The sequence below is a fragment of the Ursus arctos genome, unplaced genomic scaffold, assembly GCF_023065955.2.
Source record: "Ursus arctos isolate Adak ecotype North America unplaced genomic scaffold, UrsArc2.0 scaffold_26, whole genome shotgun sequence".
NCBI classification, from domain to species: Eukaryota; Metazoa; Chordata; class Mammalia; order Carnivora; family Ursidae; genus Ursus; species Ursus arctos.
Genome location: NW_026622941.1, coordinates 20,142,377 through 20,156,952, shown reverse-complemented (window position 1 = coordinate 20,156,952; position 14,576 = coordinate 20,142,377). Strand labels below are relative to the sequence as shown.

Here is a 14,576-nt window from a genome sequence, read left to right as displayed (position 1 = left end):
AAAATATCTATGTCCATTCCTCCAGTGAGATTGTGAGTTCTTTGAGACAGTGATTGTGTCTCATATAAATTTTCTCAGTTTTCATTCTCTGAGAAGCAGACACCAAAACAGGATTAGATGTGAAAACACTTATGGCTGAAAATGCCTGTGAAGGATAGAGATTGAAAGCAGAAGCAGGCAGGGAGGGGTAATCAGACACGGTGGAAAGAGGGGGAAGGAAGGATGAGGAGGGAAGACCCACAGACTGCAGCCCAGTTCTAAACACCTCTCAACCTTTCTTTCTTTCTTTCTTTCTTTCTTTCTTTCTTTCTTTCTTTCTTTCTTTCTTTCTTTCTTTTTCTTTCTTTCACAAAAAGGAAACTCAAAGGTCATTAACAAAAACTAGAATTAATAAAAATTAACAAGTGCATGAAAAATAGACACACCTAGCAGCACTATGTAGTGATTCATACAGGGAAAAAGCAGACCACTAACTTGGCTGGTCAGCTAGGGGAAGGAAACGCACGCACACACACACACACATGCACACACACACACACACAGAAGCACGTGCACTCCTGTGTGCACCAAAAAAAAAAAAGGTTTCCAACAGTACAATCAATCTATAGCTAACACAGATTCCAAATTATTTTCTAATACTTCCTTTCTTAATACAAAAGATGCCTGTGTGTGTGTGTGTGTGTGTGTATTGTGGTTTACTGTGACTTATTTTAAATATATTAGCATTACCACATACATCATTTCCCTATATCTAAGCGTTCTCTTTATGTTTTACTTTCATGTGGTTCGTTCACCTACCAAACAGTTTCACATTGGTAGGCACACGGATCCCTTATTCTATGAGCAATTGCATGCAACAATTTTAATAGGGATTCCTGTTAGTCGGAGTAGGGATTTTCCAAACAAAAGTTGCCCATTTAAAGAGCCCCTGGTTATGCAGAAACGAGTGGGCACTAGTACCCATCTCTGCCAGGTCTACAGGCTAGAGCAGCTGCTGCAGTTGCTCCAGAGGGGAGGCAGTCGGGGCTGTCAATCAAGATCCCTTGTTTGCCTTTAAATCTCTGCCACTTAATCAATTTGCAAATATACTTAATCTACCTCAGTCTTCTCATCTGTAAAATGGGTAAAAGAGGCCCACACTCACAGAATTGTTGTGAGGCTTAAATAAGTGATTGATGCCACAGTAGGTGGCACGTGGTGAGTGCACGAGAACTGTCAGCTTTTACCGTACTTAGCCCAGTAAGTAGCATAGCACGGGTGCTCGGTAACTTTTAGAAGAGAGGTGTAACAGGATTTGATGAGAGCAGAAAATGGAGGATTTATCTCTGCCTGGAGAATTTGATAATGTTTTATAAAAGGATGACATGTTAGCTAGATCTTGACTGACGAGCAGGAGTTTATCGTGCGGACAACAGTTCCTCATGCAGAGAGCTGGGAGAAGTAGAAAAAAGGCACAGAGATATAAAAGCACATGTCTTCTGTAGAGTGAATGGAGAAGGGAGTTTGTCTCATACAAATTATGTTTATATAGATCAACTCATGAATAGTGTGAGACTTTCATTGGTTATTATCATAAAGCAAACACGGCACAAGACATAAAAGAATAGCCCCTTCATAACAAGACACGCTCCAAGCACTGAGATAATTTTTGGCCAACTCAGAATTAGGTGTTTTATTTATGACTAGTATCCTTTAAACGCTTAACACTGACTCAGGCCCTGCGCTAATGGGAGTACTCATTTGATCACCTGCATATTTACAGAACTCTATCGAGTGGTTCTTAACTCTCAGAGTGGATTGACAAGCTCTTTATATGAATGTGACCACTTGACTCAGGAAACGTTGCAGATTATTCTGAAGTTGAATTTATCATCAGTTCTGCCTCGGCAGTGCGTGTAGTGAGAAAAAGCTACAGTGCAGACTCCGGGTCTTGACCTGGTGCCAGCACTCTGTGAAAGTAAATCAGCTCCCCGGGATCTTAATTCCCTCACGGGATAGATGTGGTTAGACAACGTTTTGGTTTTTATTTGTTTTTTTCCCTACTGATCCAGGGTCTGCTGTGAGCCAGGTGCTTTGCTGGGGCCTTTTGTATACAGGATCTCATTTAATCCTCCTGGTAACCTTGGGCTGACCTCTAACATCCTTTCCTCCTCCCTGGGCCTCTGTCTTTGGCTGTTCAGGGCCCAGAGCAGCTGTTTTCGTATTTTAGTTATGCTGTCATTCTGTTTGGCTGGAAACAAAACGAATGAGCCATGATATTTTCATGTTCCAAAATGGGCTTTGGAGAGTACAGATTTTCCCAGGCTTGGAAATGCCAAAGCAGGCACAATGAGATTTGAATCCTGTTTGCTGATATCTGCCAGGAATACACTGGGCTGCTGATTTCATGATTGTCTGGACACAGGATCTGTGTCTTCGTCTCTTTTCCTCGTGTGGTACTTTACACATGATAAGAACTCAAATCATGTTTTATGGAGGAAAATATTTGATCTATTTTTACTTTGCGATTTGTAAATCTTATGGTTGAATGAACTACCATTTTTAGGTACTAGTTATGGATATTTTACCTTTGATTTCTTAAGTTTAACCTAGCTCCCATTTGTGGGTCTCCTGAGCTATAACTAATGTATATAATTTATTTATAGTGTTTATAATTAATTTCTAAAATTAGAGTTATGAGAATGTTATGATGTTATTAGGATTAAATGAAGTATTATATGAGAACATTATAATATATAAAGTATCATACAACTGTTGTCATTGTTATATATCTGAATTAGGGTTTTTCTTCAAAGTAATCTCTTTGGAAAAATATACACTTATTCTTTTATTATATTATATATAATATAAATAATATATATGTATATATTATATGTTAAGATATATAATGTATATAATGTATACAGTATAAATATATATGTATCATATATTTTGTATGTTATGTATATATATGATATATATTATATATATGCGTACAATATAAATGCTATATTATATATAGTATACACATTATATATGTGTGTGTGTGTATATATATATATATATATATATAATCCCAATGCTTTTAAATCAGATTTTATTTATTTTTAACAACTACTTAACTATGGGGAGAGACTGACACATTGCCTAATAATGGTTCAAGAAAAACTTTAATAAATAGGAAAAATTGGAGACTTCGTTCATCCAGGTGACCCGTTAAGTAGCTGTTCTAGTCACAGTGTTCCAATAACAGCCATTCTCTCTCTTGTCTCTGCCTTTGCGTAACATTACAGGCAGTGTAGTCCCAGTACCGGCTCATACCAGCGCACGAGAGCCAGTTGCTAAATTCTCAGAAGTTTTGTGAGCCAGTTAAAAATAACTATTTTTAAAGCTAAATTATATCAACTTAAAATATAAATCAATCATATTAAAATGAAAGGTAATGCTCAAAACTCATCACACCCTAATCCTTTACTACATTTTACGATCATCTATGCACTTGAAGTTATTTACGGCTGTTGTACCCACGTGGTGGAAATATTCTGTGATGGTGTGTTATTGCCTTTCCCATCTCCAGTTCAGGGACATCACATTGGTAGCTTGAAACCGACTGTAGCGGGAGTATCTAGAGAGTGAAAATAGGTGAACACTATACATCATGGCTTGATTAATTGTGTATCGATTGTCTAGACTTAAGAAGATGGTGGAGAAATATTAACAATGCAAATTAAACTTAAAAGGGTTGTGTCTAGAGTCATTACACAAAATTGTGAACAGCACAATAACACAAGTAACTATTTTGCTGATATTCAAAGGCTAACATCCAACTCAGGAAAGAAGTCACTCATGTCACATCACTGACGAACCTATGAAATCCTGCCATATATCTCTGAATGGATCAACATTCACGTCATAACTACATTCAGTCCTCAGTTGAAACCATAAGTTGGTTCTGAAAACAAGATTTTAGCAAAAGTCAACAAAAGCATTTGGGAGCATTTAACCATCTAGAGTTTATAATAAGGAGAGTACTACATATATTTTAATAGACTTCATTCTTTAGAAAAGTTTTAAGTTCACAGGAAAGTTGAGCAGAAAGTACAGAGAGTTCCCACATACCCCTGCCCACACACATGTACAGCCTCCCCCACTGTCCACATATAGTACCAGGATCTTATATTTGTTACTGGTGAACCTACATTGACACATTATTATGCATCAAGATGTATAGTTCACATTATTGGCGTTTTACCTTCTGTGACTTTTGATAAATGTATAATGACATGTACATATCCATCATTACAAAATCATACAGAATAGTTCCACTGCTCTAAAATACTTCTGTGCTCTGCCTGTTCAACCCTGCCCCCATCCAAGCACTGATCGTTTTTCTGTCTCTATAGTTCTGCCTTTTCCAGAATATCATATAGTTGGAATCATATAGTGTGTGGCCTTTCAGATTGGGTTTTTTCATTTAGTAATGTATATTTAATTTTTTTCCATGTCTTTTCATGCCTTGATAGCTCATTTCTTCTTAGCATTGAATAATATTCTGTTGTCTGGACAGTTTATTTATTTACTCACCTAGTAAGGGTTATTTTGATTGCTCCCAAGTTTTATCAATTATGAATAAAGCTGATACAAACATCTGTGTGCAGGTTTTTGTGTATACATTTTTTGTTATTTGGAAATTATATGCTATACATTCTTTATGTCAATAAAATGTACGGTAAACTTATGTACAAATATATACTCATATTTTGGTTTTTCATTCTTAAACATTTACCAGAACACAATTGCTTAAAGGCCGTGGTAAATACTTTGGCTTTTACTCTGAGTGAAATGGGAAGCCACTGAAGGATTTGGAATTTTTAAATGTTCACTCTAGTTGTGCTGAATAGAGACCTTGCAGCATAGAAGCAGGGAGATAGGAGGTGATTACCTCCAGGTAAGAGAGGATGGTGACTTAAGTAAAGGCTTCTAGTCTGATCTAATCTAGATGAGATTCCTAGTGCATCTCTGTCCCTTAGTTCCATTTCCCTAGGCTAACTTGCGTCTGGCACAGCGGAGGGCAGCCTATTACACAGCTGCCCTCTTTCCTGCTCCAGGTAGGAGCAAATTGAGAAATAAGACAGCAGTCAGCCATTAGAAAACTTTATTGTTGAAATGCCTGGTTGGCTCAGTTGGTAGACCACGTGACTTTTTTTTTTTAAGATTTGTTTATTTATTAGAGAGAGAGTGCGCACGCACGAGCAGGGGGAGCAGCAGGCAGAGGGAGAAGCAGGCTCCCTACTGAGCAGGGAGCCCCATGTGGGGCTCAATCCCAGGACCCTGGGATCATGACCTGAGCCAAAGGCAGACCCTTAACCAACTGAGCCACCCAGGTGCCTCAAGCATGTGACTCTTGACCTCAGGGTTGTGAGTTTGAGCCCCACATTGGGTGTAGAAATTACTTAAAAAATAAGATCTTTAAAAAGATACCTTTATTGTCAATACAGTCTGGGTTGAAGGATGTAGCTTAGCATGAGAACAAAAATGGTCATATTAACTCCCTTTCCTCCAATGTAGGCCTTGGAATCTGAGAGAAAGTTAGTCCACAGAATAGATACTTACACAGAATGGGGACAGAGAGAAAAGCACTCAAGCTTATTTCTTTCTCTTTTTTTTTTGTCTTCTCTCTCTCCCTGAATCTAGAACACAAGGATTCTATAGTATTAAGATACCGAACTATGGGAGATTTTTTGCTTTAATTTCTTCTTTTCTTTTTTTTCTCATTAGAATTTTCCTTTTGTAGGTGATTTTGCACCCAGAGTTTCTATCCTCCACCAGCCCCTTATTACCCATGGATTATGAAGAGTTTGTCCGAGGTTGTCATCTTGGAGTATTTCCATCATACTATGAACCGTGGGGTTATACTCCAGGTATGTGGCATGTATAGATTGTGGAATGTTTCAAAACTTATTGATCTATTATTTTATGCACATGGATATAATATTCAAAGCTGATATGTAATTTCTACTAGGTTAAATTATAATAATATGCTGTATTACAAAGAATAAGAATGTGTTATGAAGATTACATATTATTGAGTTGGGACTCTACCAGTCCCAACTATTCATATAAAGGAGAAATTGAGTGCAAGTAGGTTTAAGATGAGAAACAATGGTCCAGCAAAAGTGTTCTCTAAAACTTATTTCAGAATGTTTTTTTTAAAATTAATGGGTGTATTTAATTTTTAATGGGTACCACGGTCACATAGCTAAAGAAACAAACAGTATAAGAAGGTGTATAATGAAAAGTGTTCCTCACACCCTTGTCACCCAAAAAAGAGGTACTTTCAAGATAAAATGTCAATTTGGTAATAGGTATTGTGACCCTGACATCATTTCATTCAGACTTTCCACCTCTTCATCTGCCTTTTTTTTTTCCTTCCCGATGGTAGATTCCCAGATGCACTACCTATTTTTCTTTTTTGTCCCCTATGATCATGTTTGTCATTGGTATCAAGAGCAATCAATTTGCATTTGGACTTGGATGCCTAATTAAAAAGGAAACAAATACTTTAAATAAATGCCAATGGAAAGAATATAACACTGACTTTTCCATCTCATATTAGTAATTTGAGATTTTCCTTTTTATTTAAATATAATTTCATTTATAATTTTAAAAGAAAAGGTTCAGAAAACCTTTTTATGCATAATTAATAAATTTTGCTTTCTGATCTCAATGTCGTTATTGCCCAACCAAGGGGTGGCAGCAGTCAAGGTTAGGGAGATCATGGCTGAATTATGAAGAGGAAGAATTTTTCTAATCTTTGTATTCTGATTCCAGAATTTCAATATAGAATTGAAAATTCTATATAAGTAGGATCTCTACATAAGGAGCAACATGAAATCACACATCTTTTGACATAAGGTCCTATTCTATCATTCTAGGTCCCACCAAGAATAATTTGCCAGCAGCTGTAAAAATATTAAAACTTCTGGGGAAAATAAATAAAATATTATCTCCACTTGAAACATGACACAGAAAAGCTATTGATCCAACTCTTCCAGCTATCTCTTTTGTAGTTCTAAAAATTGTTATGGGTATCAGTTGTCACTTTTATAAAGATGGTGTCTTCTTACTTATGAAATACCCACATATTATCTTAAACTGTTTGTAACAGGGTATCTATTTTTTACGATACATAAAATGAATATTTTACTGATGAACTTAACATTTTATTATTGACTTTTGTTCCCATTATTTCTAGTAAGTAACATAATTTATTATCAAGGAAGTTTCAAAAATAGAGAAGCACAAAACCAAAGCCTGAGTGACTGAAGGATGTGGGAAATCCTTTGTGTTGGGTAAAGAGAATGTTCTATAACTTACAGAAGACTTTCCACCAAATGTCATTTTATAGAACAAAGATACACTTAACCCAAAATGATAGAGGAGATACATCTAGTGTTTTAAGATAAAGACCAGCAAAAGTATTATAAAAGATAAGTGGATGGAAAAAAAAGTTTGAGAATGAGTCATTCTCTGCTTTGAAGGAAGTTGGCTACTCCTCACCTAACCTGTAGTTACAGCAATAACAAGACCCCTGGTGGTATAAGTTTGGTGTTAGCATATTAGATAATTCTAAATTTTTTAGAATCACTTTTTATTTGGTACTAAGTTTAACACACTCCAGAAAGTATTCATTTAAGTCTGTGTTTTGAGAAAATCCAATGAATATAAGTACTTATTCCATTAAATTCATTCAATGAACATTTGTGGAGGTTATGAGTACCTGGTATTTCATTACCTGTCTGTTAATGAGTATTTAATAAAAATAAGTTCTGCGAACTTCCATGGAATTGTAGGCAAAATTCTTTATGCATATATGAGTAAGAATTTTTCTGGGGAGGAGTTCCAGGTTTTCATCAGATTCTCGTATGGGTCAAGAATCCCTGTCCCATTTTCTCCTCCACCACCTCCTCCAAAAACTAGGAGACCACATCTGTCTAGAGATAAACCACAAGGCAATACTTGCAGAGCAGAAGAAAAGGCTACTGTCTAAACTGCATTACTTCTTGATTAGTGGAGAAATCTTTCTTTTAACCCATCCCCACTAGCCAACCAAGATTAATTCCATAATCAAATATAAATTCCTTGTTAAAAATGCAGACATCCTTGAGGGGTAATACTTCTTAAAAGAAACATATCCACTATTTTATGAAAAACAGGTTTTGACTAGAAGGGGAGAGAAGACTGGGGAGGGTATGGGTACAATGGACACTTGGGGAAGTGGAGAGATTTGTGTCAAGAGAGATTAATACAATGGGAGGAGTTGCTCATGTCCCAAACCCACAAACTCACCACATACTTAGAGACACAGCTTAGAATGGAGCAAAAAATGAAACCAGCTGGAATGAGAGGCAGTGTAGAGTAGCAGTTCCAAACAGGAGCCCTGGAGCTGGGCACTTGGCTTCAATCACAACTCTATCCCATTTCCTGGCTTTGTGACATTGGGCAAATTATTTAACCTCTCTGTGCCTCAATTTCTTCATCTATATGATAGAGATAATGACAGTCTCACTTCATTGTTGTTGAGAAGATTAAATGGTTGTTGAAAAGATTAAATGAGTTAATACTTGTAAAGATCTTAGTACTGTGCCTGATACAAAAGAAACATCACTATTACTAGGCAGACTTGGGCTTTCCCCCCGCTCTGTGCATAAAAGGGTATAGGAGCTGGTCTGAAGCCAAGCCTTTGTCTATTTCCCCTGGCAGCTGAATGCACTGTGATGGGTATCCCCAGTGTGACAACCAACCTTTCCGGCTTTGGCTGTTTCATGCAGGAGCACGTGGCTGATCCTACTGCTTACGGTGAGGTTTTTCATCATCCGCCCGATGCAGGGAGAAGTGACCTCTAACCAAACAAAGCACGGGGTCTTTAGGGAGCCTAACTCTAAAGCTATCCTGATGACTAATGTTTATACTTCTTGTTTAATTAAAAGTAGATATAATTATGTGGTTCATAGAAAAGATAAAAATGCTATTAATATTAAATATATTGATGTTACAGTAACTATGGCCTTAGAGTACATAGATTGGTCAGCACCATTATTTTACAGGTCTGTGCCAAGTTTGCAAAATTCACTTAAATTGTTTAAGATGACAGAAGAATTTGCATACCACCATCTCTGTGTCCGTGTTGCCTAGCAGCAAGAAAAGTGAGATGGGATGGATTGTCTGCCTACACGTTGCCAATTTCCTGGCCTTCTATGGTCTCCTTGTCACGGTTCTCTTTCCTCAGGCTAGAGCTGTGGTTCTCAGCCAGGGGTGCACAGTGGGAACATTAGGGAGCCTAAAAATCACGGATCCCCAGGTCTCGCCCCAGAGATTGTGGTTAGTGAGCAGTTCCGGGGAGAATCACTGACCCAGGGCATCCTTCTACTGCCAATTTTTTTTTTAGCAAGAGCCACGGTGTTGCCTGTATGTTGGCAACAGTTGTAAACCATTAGGAGGAGATCACAGAAGAAAAACAGCCTTGGAAAGGAAAAGAAAAAACAGAGGCAGTAGGGGAGTCAGGGAGTAGTTAATGCGTGTGGTAGTCTGTAATTGAACCTAAGGAATGGGAGAGGAAACATTCTAAGGTCAGCCCTATGTTTACCCGTGCTTTGTTTTTTGTGCTCCTCAGGTATTTACATTGTTGACAGGCGGTTCCGTTCTCCAGATGATTCCTGCAATCAGCTGACTCAGTTTCTCTATGGATTTTGCAAACAGTCACGCCGCCAAAGAATTATTCAGAGAAACCGAACTGAGAGGCTCTCCGATCTTCTGGATTGGAGATACTTGGGCAGAGTAAGTAAAGTTTGGGATCAAGAGAACTACTTTAAAAATCCCACTAGAGTGGGGCACCTGGGTGACTCAGTTGGTTGGGCATCTGACTGTTGATCTTGGGGTCATGAGTTCAAGCCCTGCTTTGGGATCTGTGCTGGGTGTGGAGCCTACTTAAAAAAAAAAAAGAAAGAAAATCCCCCTGGACTATAAAAATATAGTTTCTAGTCATCATCTGCGAAGTCAACTCTGTAATGTAACTGTTAAAATCTCAAGCATTGTTTTCATGTACTTTTTTACTTAATATGACCTGCCAAAGTCCTAACTCCAAATCTTTATATTTAGTTTGAGCTTATAACAGCAAGTCTGTCAGGATCTAGCTGGGATCTTGCTCGTTATTCTATAGTCAGTACTTAACTTGACGCATTTCAGGTATTGGTTCATGAATATGAGGAAAACATCTAAAGAAACATTTCTATTTTATTTGACCCTAAGCAATAATGTGACCATATTCCTTAAGTATGGTGAGAGTGGGAATAATATTGTTTTCAAATGACAAGTACAGGAAATGCCTCCTTTCAATCATGCAATAGGTTTGTAAATACCCAGATGTCTATCTATCTTAGCACTGGATGATTTAATAAAAAATAAATTGACTTTGCCTTCACATCATGTATCTGCTTAGATGCCAGTAAACTCTCCCTGACAAATGATAGCTGCTGCCATTTGCCGAGTGCCTCCCCACAGAACACCAGTGCTCATCACAACCATGGGTGATTCATCGTACTGTATGCATTTTACAATGGAAGCAGAATGATAAGGCCCTTAGAAGTTACGTTTCTTTTTTAAAAAAGATTTTATTTATTTATTTGAGAGAGAGAGAGAGAGAACCAAGCAGGGGGAGGGGCAGAGGGAGAAGCAGATTCCCTGCTGAGCAGGGAGCCTGATGTGGGGCTCCCTCTGGGGACTCCACGATCATGACCTGAGCCAAAGGCAGACGCCCAACTGACTGAGCCACTCAGGCGCCCCAGAAGTTCTGTTTCTTATCTAAGGTCTCAAGCAGGATTTAGGTCCAATTTGTCTGATTACTCAGGTACCACCTTTTCCCCGTGTCATACTGCTTGTCTGTAGCATGAAGCCAGTGTTTTAGGACACAATTCAGAGTTTTCAGTAAGTCCACTATGGCTTTTCCCTTCAACTTTTTGTAGCTCTTTACTTAGTAACTGGAAAATAATAAAACTATAAACTATCATTTTTTTCCTGATTCTTAAATTTAGGGTGAATAGGTTCTGCCACTTTAAAAATGTTTTATTAACTAGGAGGAAAAGATTTTATATAACTTGGTTCTTGAGATATATAATTTTTTTAACCATGAGCTGGTTTTTCTATCATAGTATTATCAACACGCCAGGTACCTGACGTTAAGCAGAGCTTTTCCAGATAAATTCCATATGGAGCCTACATCACCACCCACGGTAAGTATTTTATGTATTGTGTATGTATTTCGAAAGCTAAATTTCTTGTGTATGGTAAGTCCTACCAACTCCTTTTAATTTAGAATTAGTTAAGGACAGAAACTTTTACACTTTTTCATAATGTTGCCTTAAAGCAAGGAATAGAGGAACTGACAAATCAGACCAAGTCAAAGCCCTTGATTCCTTATGTAGAGGATGAGCCGACAGCCAGGTAATTCTTATCATTGGAGAAGCACTTCCACATTAAAACTCTGCCTGCCTTAGTGCTTGAAACCACTGTGTTAGACACCCATTCTTTTGAGTTATTGAAAAATGAACTGGCCTCCTTTAACAGCAGGTGAATTCACTATCCAAGGAAATGTTTAAATATTGGGTGACTACTTGGCAAGAGTAACATAGAGTGAATTCAGGAACCACGGGAAGAATTGGACTAGATGAGTATTTATGTACCAGTCAGCAGTGCCCAGCAGGGAGTCTTCTTCTGAAGCTGTCTTCGCTGTTTATATTCATGAGATGAGCATAGGCTACTTGTCATCACATTCACTTAGAAGGATATAAGGTAGGAAACACAGCTGGAAGTAGGACAGTATCAGACAATTCTCTTCAGTGGGATTAGTTCTTACAGCAGTCTACACAGCAGTCCAAAGCCACACTTCTTTGCCCCTCTGCCCACCAGGCGAAAGTTTAGGTGCAAAAAGATGAGACCCTTATCGGTAGGTATGAGATCTATCCTAGCTTAGTAGTTTCATGCCCCACAGGAGCCAAGATCTCATGTCAACCTCCACAGATCAGCTTCCGTGGCCTCCACGAGAAATATATGCAAGTATGAGAGTCCTCCAATTCAGGGATTCCCCAAAGCTGTAGCTCCTCATTGAGTATTTATAAATCTCTGAGTTCAGATGTAATTTGCCAGTCAGGAGTCCCTTTTACCGTAATCAATTCTGCACAACGTATACTCCATTTATATCAAGTGTCAAGAGAAACAGATCTCCAAAGTTAGCCCAAGGTAAAATTTGCTCATGCAGAAGTGACAGGGTTTTGAAAACCCTTCAAAATACAAATTCCAACTTTCATATTCAGAATTTTAACAGGATTAATTGCTTGACTTGTTTAGAGGCAGTCCCTCAACTTGATAATAATTCAGCTATATTCATCCATTTATTCAACTGATTCAATTAATATATATTGAGCTCCTACTATGAGCCAGGTCCTAAGCGCATGAATCAGCTCCTTTTCTTTTTCTTTTTCTTTATTGCTTTCGGGCAAGATATTTGAACCTTGAAGTGATTGTATAAGTATGATATGATAATAACGAACACAAGTAGTTGAAATGCAGAGTGACAAGTGCTGTAACTATTTTATACAGTTGTCCTCCCCAGTCAAACGTGTGCTCTCTTGAAGGGCAAGAATCAGTTTTTCTTCTTTGTTTCCTCGGTGGCATTATGGTGACTGACCCATAGTTATACTTCGCACTCATTGATCAAATGAGTCATCTCAGTGAATCTTAGGTACAAGGGCATTTTGGCTAAAACCTAGGGACATTTGCTCATGTACTGAAATAAAAGTAACTGGTGGAATTGCAGGGTCAACTAAGTGGCCTGGCTTCCAGGATTCTTTCTAGTGGTGGCTGTCCATGGCATGTCCAGGATGCCCATGTTCTATAATTTTGCTGAGTAAATCTGCAAAGTGACATAGGGACTGACAGTATCAGCAATGTAACATGACAGTTGATATTAAAGGCTAGGGAACGATCACAGCCCTGGTACAAATCTTTGCTCTACCACTTACATGCTGTATGACCTTGGGCAAGTCATCTGGCCTAACCCTCAATTTTCTTCTATAAATGGGAAGAACACATTTATTGGTGTTGTTACAAGGATTAAAAAAGATTATATATACACATATGTACATACATAGGGCACCTGGCACATTGCAGTGCATAAGAAAAGAGAGCTATTTATTTAATGAATCTCTCTTGAGCTTGGTGGTACCAGATTCAAAAGGAATCAAAGGTAATAATAGCCCCTGAACAGACCACAAAAAATATCCAACTACGTTTTGTATCAAATGCCCATGCAAAGTGTGTACATCATTGAGAAATCAAGAAGTCGTTATAATGTTTGTGACTTATTTTTGTCTTTGGCAGACAGAAGGATTTAAATACCCCAGGCCTTCCTCAGTTCCACCTTCCCCTTCAGGGTCTCAGGTCTCTAGTCCTCAAAGCAGTGATGTGGAAGATGAAGAAGAGGATGAGCGGTACAATGAGGAAGAGGAGGCTGAAAGGGATCGGTTAAATATCAAGTCGCCATTTTCTCCGGGCCGTGTTCCTCGTGGGAAGAAAAAGCTGCATGGTGAATACAAGAACTGAATTCTACACTTGTCGAACAGAGTTAATGTAGTAAGAACAGAGTAAGAATGATTAAAGAAATGAAAATGCTACAATTTTCATTTTCTTCTTCTAAGTGTTACAATGGGATTTATTCTCTGCCTACGAAGGGGAGATTAAGTGAATGGCAATTTGGTAATTTCTAATAAAATCCAAGTTATATTCCCCTACTCCTTTTCCCCAGTAAATTTAAGCACGAGGAAGAATGTTCATTAAAGGAGGAAGACCAGACATGTTTTTAAAATGTTAATTTAAGCAATAAGAATTTTCATTAGCTAGTGTTTATTTTTAAATTATTATCACCATAATCTTGTGCTCAGTAGTTATACAGCTACCATATCTACCAAACAAGCCTCCCATTTTCCCTGCAAAGGATCCTGATCTGAGCCCTGAAAGCACACTACGTACATATTTTACATAATTCTGTCTTTAGTGATTATGTTCATGTTTCATATGAATCAGAACCATGAATTTCTATCTAGCTTTGCACACAATCAAAATCCATAAGAAAAAAAGCTATCTTAAATCCAGATCCTGATACATATTAACACGTGTTTACAAGGTCACTTCTCAACTTAGTGATGGGAAGATATTACCATCTGAGCTATACCATCTGACTGTAACAATTTTTCTATTCTTTAAAAGGAAAGCTTTTTAGAAAACTTGATCAATCTTCTATAAATGATAAATTGTTAAATCCAAATGATAGCATATGACTATTTAATTTAATATCAATATCAATGTATTAAGCTTTCATTGATGTCTTATTTACAATTCTTTAGACATTTAAATAAGATAACCTGTATAAAACACCTGCTATGAAATAGTGTCTTATAAAGGATTATATTTGAAGCTGTCTTTTAAAAAATTAGCAAAAAAAAAAAAAATAGAGTCTACCTAATTATAATAAGGACAGTGTCTCT

At 37.6% G+C, this 14,576-nt stretch overlaps 1 protein-coding gene across 1 annotated transcript in view; it reads left to right on the top strand.

Annotated features, from left to right (window-relative positions):
* The window catches only part of GYS2 (glycogen synthase 2), a 47,159-nt gene extending 33,453 nt beyond the window's left edge, over positions 1–13,706 (top strand). The window contains exons 12-16 of the mRNA XM_026502298.4: positions 5,774–5,900; positions 8,743–8,838; positions 9,653–9,816; positions 11,187–11,267; positions 13,414–13,706. Of these exons, the coding sequence (XP_026358083.1) occupies positions 5,774–5,900; positions 8,743–8,838; positions 9,653–9,816; positions 11,187–11,267; positions 13,414–13,635 (690 nt within the window). The 3' untranslated portion in view covers positions 13,636–13,706. The remainder of the gene's footprint in view (positions 1–5,773; positions 5,901–8,742; positions 8,839–9,652; positions 9,817–11,186; positions 11,268–13,413) is intronic.
* Positions 13,707–14,576: the final 870 nt, after the last annotated feature.